Below are 9,441 nucleotides of genomic sequence, written 5' to 3'. Positions count from 1 at the left end.
AGGGAACAGAGTGCAGACACTCCATCTGAAGGCTAGCAAAGGACTCATTTTATAGGTAAGAGGAAGGGCAAACCACACAAGTGTCGTTGCCTATCTTTAGGAGAGAGGGGCTCGACCTAAGTAGACTGGAGCTTTCAGCCCAGTATCTGTGTGGCCTAAAGAGAGAAAACACTAGTCTTGAAGTCAAACGGGCTCATTGGTTGTGCATTTATAATATGAGGTTAATATTAAGATCCCCATCAAGATGTTCAAGTATGAAACTTCATTAGCACAAAGGAGCATAGCATGGTCTTGTCTCACCAAATATGCTTTCAAAAAGTAGAATAAACATGTATCAACAACATGGGGTCCACTCTGTCTCGATGCTATCTTTTAGTTGAGTGGCTCTGTGGTCTATATGAAAGCCTTATGGGACAAGTCCTGTGGGAATTTGGGATCTCAATAATCTCATATCATCTAGTTACATTCCAACTGCTATTTTATAAATAGTGAAAGTATACCACTCAGCCCACCACTTGTATCCTCAGTTATTGTGTGCCGGTAAATAGTTAAGAACCAGGTCTCTGAAAAATATTGTATGCATACCTACACATATAACATAACTTATTATAAATTTTACTTATATAAAGGATGTATAATACATTACTTACAAAGTACAACTTATTGTGTGTGTATTTAAGATTTACTTGTTTATTTGAAAAACAGAGCAACAGAGAGTTCACTCCCCAAATGCTGCAACAGCCAGGACTGGATCACGCCAAATCCAGGAACCTGAAACTCCTTCCCATGTGGGTTGCATGAACCCACATACTTGGGCCATCGTCAGCTGCCTCTCAGGCACATTAGCAGGAAGCTGGTAGGAAGCATAGGGTAGCAGGTTCTCTAATGAGGTGCTCTGATAGAGGAGATGCGCATCCCAGGCAGCAGCTTAACCCTCTGTGCCACAACACCTGCTCTCCAATTTGTTGTACATTAATAAGATGTACATCTCCTTTTTTTTTTTTTTTTTTTTGACAGGCAGAGTGGACAATGAGAGACAGAGACAGAGAGAAAGGTCTCCCTTTTCCATCGGTTCACCCCCCAATGGCTGCTGCGGCCTGCGCACCTTGCTTATCCAAAGCCAGGAGCCAGGTGCTTCTCCTGGTCTCCCATGGGGTGCAGGGCCCAAGCACTTGGGCCATCCTCCACTGTGCACTCCAGGGCCACAGCAGAGAGCTGGACAGGAAGAGGAGCAACTAGGACAGAATCCAGCACCCCGACCGGGACTAGAACTTGGGGTGCCGGTGCCACAGGCGGAGGATTAGCCTATTGAGCTGCGGCGCCGGCCACATCTCCTCTTTTAAATTCCATATGTTCTAATGATTTTCACAGAATTTCTGTATTTATATTGGCCTAACTCATACGATAGGCAACCTGTGATAACAGTTGATGAATGTAGTTACAATGTGAATGTTGGTAAAATGTCCTCTTTCATTTTTTTTTAATGATTTATTTATTTGACAGAGTTACAGACAGTGAGAGAGAGAGACAGAGAGAAAGGCCATCCTTCTGGTGGTTCACTCTCCAAATGGCTTCAACAGCCAGAGCTGCACTGGTCCAAAGCCAGGAGCCAGGTGCTTCTTCCTGGTCTCCCATGCGTGTGCAGGGGCCAAGCACTTGGGCCATCCTCCACTGCTTTCCCAGGCCACAGCAGAGAGCTAGACTGGAAGAGGAGCAACAGGGACTAGAACCGGCACCCATATGACAGAGGATTGACCTAATGCGCCATGGCACCGGCCCCAAAATGTCCTTTTTTTAAATTAAAAAAATGTGAGACAATAAAGACATGTGTTGGAACATCACTTGTTCATTAGTGACACTGACAAATCAGATGACGGTTTTTGAATACTAAGACAATATTTTCCTTGTTTTTTTTTTAATATCATCTTCAACATAAGGGCTATAGTCACAGTACATGTTTCCCCTGTCACTTTTCACATCTAGACAGTATTATAATAAATGTTGTTTACTGATTTCCATGGTATAAATCCCTATGTCTGATTCCAAGCTCCCAATATGATGTTGTTGAATGAAGAGCTGGGAAAAGAGTTGCAGCAGCATCCATGATCTAGTAACTTACTTCCACAATAAAGAGACATTAGCATTAACAATAGTAACTTTATAAAATAATCAGTAAGTATTGAGTAATTAGAGGGTTTATTCCCTCCATTTTAAACATAATTTATTCAGTGTAACTTTGTGTAAATACATATATCTTAATAATGGCTATGTTTATCAATCAGCTCACAGTTTCCTGAAAATATAACAATTGGCTTTTGTGAGTTGATCTGTACTGGCTCTATCACAGGGTAGAGTGTAGTGCTGTGGGAATGATGGTTGGCTACTGGGTAAAGAAGGAAGAGGAACAGTGAGAATAAAGAGCAAGTTCCCACATATAACCAACTCTTATCACCCTGATCCCCTTGGGGAGGCCAATAGGAGAGTGCCTTTGGCCTTTAAGGTGGATTCCAATTATGCTAACCTGGCCTTCCAAAGCCTCCTTGACAGCACGGGTGGTAACAGCCTCTTCCCCGTGTTCTATTCTCATAGCTCAACTCAGAACAGCACGGGGTCTCCTCCACCAATTCTAACCATTTCTCTTCAATGAAAAGCCACAAATTCCAAAATAAAGGTAACTCCCCAAAGCACGGCACAGGGCTCACTATATTCCAGCACATTGTATCCACAGGGAAACTGGATTTCTGCCAAGAGATCCACCGCCCCCCCCCCATGTCTCTGTGCCTGTGGCACCAGCACTGGAGTGCAGGCAGAAGTGTTCTTTGAGATTATGGGGCAAACCCATAGGAAGAGTTCTATCAGTTCAATAAAATTCAGTCATCTAAGTTGAGCTTGGAGCTAGCACATCTGAGGCTTGGCTTGACGAAACCCCCTCTTTTCTTTGCACTCTTAGAAGAGTTATCAGAAGGAACTGCTCAGAGAAGTCATGACATCCATTTCCTGGAGACAGCGAAGGACAGTAGGAAGGGAGCCCATTTCAACCCCACTCGGGGGTTTGGCCAGGATGACTACACAACCCTTTTCCCGGCTCCAGTAATGTAAGTGCCTGACTCGTACGTGTTTCTTGAGAACAAAAAGTGACTTCAGGCCTGAAGAGAGATGAGCAATCCTCGAGACACAGGCAGAAAAAGTCCCAAGTGAGACAGGAAGCTAGTTCAGGAACCTGCTGGCTGCTGATGTGTAAACTAGACAGCAGAGGCAGCACTGCTGACACGCAGCTCGCTTCTGCTGCCGTGCCTGCGAGCGGCCGCCGGGCTCCCGGCCAGGCCCCCTTCCCTCTCCTCGCTGGCTGATGGATACCAAGGGGTACTTCTCCTGGAGCCTCCTGCTGGTCCTGTCCCTGGCTTTTGGACTGAGCTACGTAGCGGGTGAGTGTTCTTCTGTTTAGGGGTTTGAGTCCCACAGCTAGCTGCTGGGGACCAGCATAGCCTTGTGGATGGAGAGAAGGCATAGGGGCTGGGGACTGTGGGTCAGCTGCCTCTTCCTTAGGGACTGGCTGTGAGTTTTGACTGCCTCTTTCAAGGAGGAAGGACCATTATGAGTTCCTGGGCCCTTGAGTTCCCTGCCTTAACCTCATCAATCCTAGTTTCCAAGGAAACCAGGAGCTCCTAGCCAAAGGCATCTGTCACACTCAAAACCAGCCTCTCATCATGAGAGGTTCTCACTGGGGTCCTATCCCAGGGGTCGATTTTGCATGACTATCCTTCAACAAGGCCCAGGCTTTGGGGGACAGATCCCTAGGATACGATTTGTCTGAATGCTTACATATACAAGCACACAAACCAGAATCTGGCCCAACAAAAAGCAAGGGCTACAGTGAGAAGAAAGGGTAAGAAGTGAAAACCCCAGGCCTTTGGTTGAGAACAAAAACAGTGGCCACAGTGTGGTCGTACTGGTGGCTACTTTCTTGGAAGAGAAGCTTCCAAAGCAACAGAAGGGGGTAATATTGGGATTTCTGAACCCAAGGCTGGTTACAGTATGTGGGAAATGCAAATTGAGAACCCTCAGGGTCAGAGTGGCTTCAGCAGTAGAGCCAGACGGCAGCTGAAACTTTGGAGCTGGGCTTGTCTGCCTCTCAAGGCAAACTATTGTTTTCTGCTTAGTAGTTTCAGGGCTTGAGATTTAAAAAAAAAAAAAAAAGCCAAACAAGAAATAGACATTGGGCTGTTGGCATGAGGAGGAGAAGGATCTCCTGCCTACTCCCCTGCGACTTAAGTTAGACTTTGGGAGACAACCTGGAATAGAAGAGGCATTAGAGAAAGGGGCCTGGGGGAAACCCTGAGGCCCAGGGTGTTTTTGGGGTTTTCAAGACCACAAATCCATCATAGACTTTGGCAGGAAAAGCCCCGGGATCTAGGAGGGATGCAAGGAAGCCATGTGTGGGATCTGCCTCGTGCCAGACCCAGGTGAAGAGGCCTTTCCATGTCTCTCTCTCCTGCAGAACCAACAGAGTCAGGGTTCTTACTTGTGGGATCTAGAAAAGGGACAACTGAGCACAGGGCTCAGCAGGCCACACTGGACCACTTAGAGTGATCACAGGGAGAGCCAAGCTTCCCTTGTTGTACCTCAATTGTGACTTAGGTTTTCAGCATGCTTGTGTGTGACTGTAAGGAGTGACGGATTGTCCTAGCGGTTGGATTTTCTGTCTCCGTGCTTGTTTGAATGGTCAAGTCAGTTACACTGGTCAGTCCAGCTCAACGTATTTCTCATACAGCTGACAGCAGCTCCGTTTAAGGCTTTGGAGGTGGTTGGTGAGGGAGAAATGGCCCAGCCCCAGAAGGCGTGTCTACTCAATTGGCTGCTGCTCCTTCACTTTTGTTCCATCTTCTGAAATGTATACAAAATTTTTTCGGTCTTTCTCTTCAAATATGCACCCTTTTGTGAAACCCCAATAAAACCCAGACGGAAACACTTTGCAAATGGGACAGGTCAGTCATGACAGATTTACCCAACCAAGATTTGATTCTTGTAAAATCAGCAACACTCTCCTTTCCATCTCTGCTCAGCTCAACTTCCAATTCCCAGTCAAAATCATAAAAGCCTAAAAATCCACATGTCCCATTCCCAGCTCCCGCCAAGGAAATTTTTCTTAGCAGATTTTATTTTTAGAGCAGTTTTAGGTTTGACAGCAAATGTAGCAGAAGGTAGAGACTAAAACCCTCTGCCCCACACAGAGGTATGTTATCCATACTTCCTACTATGGTGGTACATTTGTTAAACTTGGTAAACCCAAAAAAGATTTTTTCCTTTTTCCATGCAGGACTTTCTCACCCCCTTCACATACAAGGGCTAAGAGGTGAGAAGCAAGCACATGGGTTCTAGCCTTGACCCAACCTTGTGTGCTTAATGGTCCATTGTATTCTGGGATGTTGATCTAGGTGCTTGTAGTTCCCAAAAGCTTTCCTACTGTGACATCTAAACTAACCCCAGGACTGGAGTGGAAATCAGAACACCAGGACATTTTGGTTTTATCCATAGATGGACTTTGGATGATACCTTTTAAGCAGCTATTTATTAAGAAAACATGATATGGTAAGCATTGTGCAACGTGTGGAGAAAGCAAATAGAATGATCACAGCCACTGCCTAGCCCCTGATACAGTTGTTTGTATGTGAGAGTGCATCCAGAAATGTTTGTTGAAGGAACAATGTTAGTACACACTTCCTACTTGGTAGGTACCGGGCACTGTTCTAAGTGCTTTGTGTGTATCTGTCATTTACGTCTCACTCCAGTGCTATGAGATGTATTATCATTATTACCATTACAAATTTATAAACAAGGGAGGAGAAGTATGGAGTAATTTAGCAGTTTCTCCATGCTCATACAGCCTGACACCGGAGATCTCAATGAATGAAACTGGAGAACATTATGCCTGGAAAGCGGAGATGATGCTGAAATTTGCATCCAGCTCTCATGGTATAAGTTAGAATATGCTTTCTATAATTGAACTGTGTGAGTTGGATTGAATTACACTGAAGTATTGCATTCTCAAATGGTGAGAAATACTGATAAAATTATAGATTGTGGAGAGCATTTAAGCAATATTTTATCTAGAATTTGGAAAGTGGGTAGAGATTTTTTTCATCATGCCAGTTTTCACTTGATTTTTTTAAGCTAACCTGTTTATTATAAGAATATAATGTTTGGGGCGCCGGACTCTATCCCGGTTGCCCCTCTTCCAGGCCAGCTCTCTGCTATGGCCTGGGAAGGCAGTGGAGGATGGCCCAAGTGCTTGGGCCCTGCACCTGCAAGGGAGACCAGGAGAAGCACCTGGCTCCTGGCTTCGGATCAGCGAGATGCGCCGGCTGCAGCGGCCATTGAAGGGTGAACCAACGGCAAAAAGGAAGACCTTCCTCTCTGTCTCTCTCTCTCTCACTATCCACTCTGCCTGTCAAAAAAAAAAAAGAATATAATGTTTGTCTATAGAACTTTAACAATATGTGAGAAGACGCATCTCCCTTCCATGCCCCTTGCTGAAGGCAACCACTGCTACCAGTTTCTTATGTGTCTTTCTAGATATGTGAGTAGGTCTAGTAGGTTGGATTTTTATGGGACTTGCAAAAGAGTGTTCTACCTGAAGGTATAAGTGCAGAGGTGAAGGGTTGTAGGGGTTGAGGGGGGAAAGCAAGAGATTTGTTGTACCGAAACTTAGAGGTCATAGCTAATATGCTTCCATCTCTTCACCCAGAAAGTGGGGAAAGGTGTTCCCATTATTTTCCCCCATACTATACCTTTTACGGATGTTATAAAGACAAAGTCAAATACATAATTATTGTAGAAAGAGGAAAATTGTCCTTCTGTGTTGTCATTTATCCACTTATCCATTCATTCATCTCACTCTGTTTTGCTCATCAACTTGGGCTGCAGGATTTACTAAGCTCATGCTTTGTCCCAGGTGAGTATTAGGGATACAACAGTGAATAAAGCAGACACAGTCCATATTCTTAGAAGCTTGTAGAATGGAGTAAGGGTGACAGACCTTGAATCAGAGTTAAAAAGGTGATAAATGATGTGAGAGAGATGCAAAGTGCTTTGAGAGCATGAGGCAGAAAAACCTAACCTATGCTAGCAGTCAGAGAAGTCTTCCCTAAGAAAGAGGTGTGGAGGATAGAAGGTGTCAGCTAGGCAGATAAAGGGTGGTTACAGGCTTTCACGCTGGGGAATAGTAAGCACAGATAGTCTAAGAAAAGATCCAGCACTCCCAGTAGCATCAAGGAATGTGAATAGGAGTTTGACTGATGGGGCTTTAGTTTATTTATGTTTATTCTGAAAGGCAGAGGGAGAGAGAGAGAGAGAGAGAGGTCTTCCATCCACTGGCTCACTCCTTAAATGTCTGCAATAGCCAGAGCTGGGCCAGGCCAAAGCCAGGAGTCTGGATTTCCATCTGGGTCTCCCACATGGTAGCAGTTACTCAAGTACTTGAGCCATTGTTTGCTGCCTCTTAGGCTGCTCAATAGTAAGAAACAGGAATTGGAAGTAGAGTCAGGATTGGAATTGAAATTGGAGTTTAAAAAGTGACCTGGGACAAGTTATCTTTTTCCTTCTAGACCTCCCATTTACCGTAAGAACAACTGGAGTCAGTAAGTCTGGTCTCTTCTCTACCTCAAAGAAAGGCAGTAAAAAGTTTGCTAAAAGTACATGTGAAGTATCAGAACCAGGTATCTCTGCCCCCCTCAAAAGTTATCATTAGGTAGAATCCCAGCTTGTGGAAGGGATGGCTAAATTCTACTAATGTCAGGCCAATATCCATGGTCCCCTGTGAATCACTCTACTTTCGAAGTAGAATTACCCATGAAGGAAAGTGAGTTGGTGGCAACAGCTCTAAATGTTTCCTCCCCAACTCTCAGTAAACAGGGGCTGACTGAATCACAGGGCCCCTGGAAAACACTTATCAGACAGTCAGACGTTTCAGGAGCAAGGACTCCACTTGACGAGGTTGATGAGCCACTTTCAAGTCCCCATTGATTTTTCCACTTGTGCTGAGGTGGGGATGATCTCAAGTACCCCCTGCAGAGCTGGCCACTCACACACTCTGGTGTTACATCATCATTCTTTGTGTGGGTTGAGGGGTGATGGGGTCTCCAGTCTTGATGAATTTTGATTCCACTCCCTATGTGCGCAAACCTCTCAGCCTTTCCTTCTTATCTTCCCCCTCCTTTTTCTTTCCCTCTGTCTCCTAATATTTTCTTTCTTTCACTCATTTATTTTTGGCTACATCATATCCCATCTTGTATCTTCTTTCTCCCTTCCTCCAATTCCAAGTTCGGAAAGTAACTGTGGTTCAAAGAAGGACCCTGCAGGTTTAGGTCGGGAAAAAGGGCATGTGGGAGATTTGTGGGAGGGTGAAGGGTTATGGTCTGAGAATCAGAATAATTTTCATTCTTTTTTTTTTTCTCCATATCAAAATTAGGCTTGAAAAAAAGCTATCAAAGGTGTTCTTAATCTTGTTCTGAATCTCAGATGCTTCCGAGAGATAACACTGACAGATACACTCCCAGTAAAATGTGCCTGTGCTGATACATGCAACTTTTGGTACACAAGTGCAGGGATCCACGCTTGCACATGTGACTCTAGATTTTCTCTCACTCCTTTATAGAGAGAAGTTGGGTTCAGAATTCAAGAGCTCACTTTCTTGGGCACTATGCCTACAATTCAGACATGTGACAATCAGAAAGCCTCATCACTGGACAGTCAGACATTCAAAGTGCGGCTTAGAAAGTCCAAAGTCTTCCCTATTATCTGTGTAAAAATAATAATGACTACTGTAACATCTCTCAACTCATCAAACAACAGAGAGCACTTTAGTTAAGGAAGATGTATTAGCCCTATTTAACAAAGCAAATGTTTTATGCCTTTTTCACTTTTCTTTAGCAAGTATGTATTTAGCATTCCAATCCTGATTTTAACTCAAGTAGATTACTTTTTTCTTTTTTCCCAATCACTGAATCTCATATTAGCTGGGCCCTTTATTTGACAGTGTTGGGATTTTAGGGCATTTTGGTATCAAGAACATTTTGGCCAGTTTGGCCAGTTTTCTCCTATCCCATCTTAGCCCAAGTAGAATGTGGAAGGTCTTTTCTCAGTAGCTATCTTACCTAAGTAGACGGTTTTATTTAGCTCCTCTGCTTTCTTATCAACCAGAACAATCTATGCTCACTGTCTGAGTCATGGGCCCCTTCTTTTACAAACACTAGACTATGGTTAAGTTCAGTTATATACATAATAGGTAAAACTAAATAAGAGATTTTAGAAAAGTAATACAGTTTTCAGAATTTGTAGACTGAACAGATATTTATTAAAAGCCGCTTATGTGCCAAGTCGTATTGTGAGACTTAAAGACAAAACAGCAAGTGAAATGAAGCTCTTCTTGAGGGATTTGCATTC

General features: G+C 44.0%; 1 protein-coding gene across 1 annotated transcript in view; it reads left to right on the top strand.

Annotated features, from left to right (window-relative positions):
• Positions 1–3,349: 3,349 nt before the first annotated feature.
• The window catches only part of SLAMF1 (signaling lymphocytic activation molecule family member 1), a 37,750-nt gene continuing 31,658 nt past the window's right edge, over positions 3,350–9,441 (top strand). The window contains exon 1 of the mRNA XM_062193716.1: positions 3,350–3,425. Within this exon, the coding sequence (XP_062049700.1) occupies positions 3,350–3,425 (76 nt within the window). The remainder of the gene's footprint in view (positions 3,426–9,441) is intronic.

This window comes from Lepus europaeus, chromosome 5 (genome assembly GCF_033115175.1).
Source record: "Lepus europaeus isolate LE1 chromosome 5, mLepTim1.pri, whole genome shotgun sequence".
Lineage (NCBI taxonomy): Eukaryota > Metazoa > Chordata > Mammalia > Lagomorpha > Leporidae > Lepus > Lepus europaeus.
Note: the sequence above shows the minus strand (reverse complement) of the source record. Positions and strands in the feature narration are given on the sequence as shown.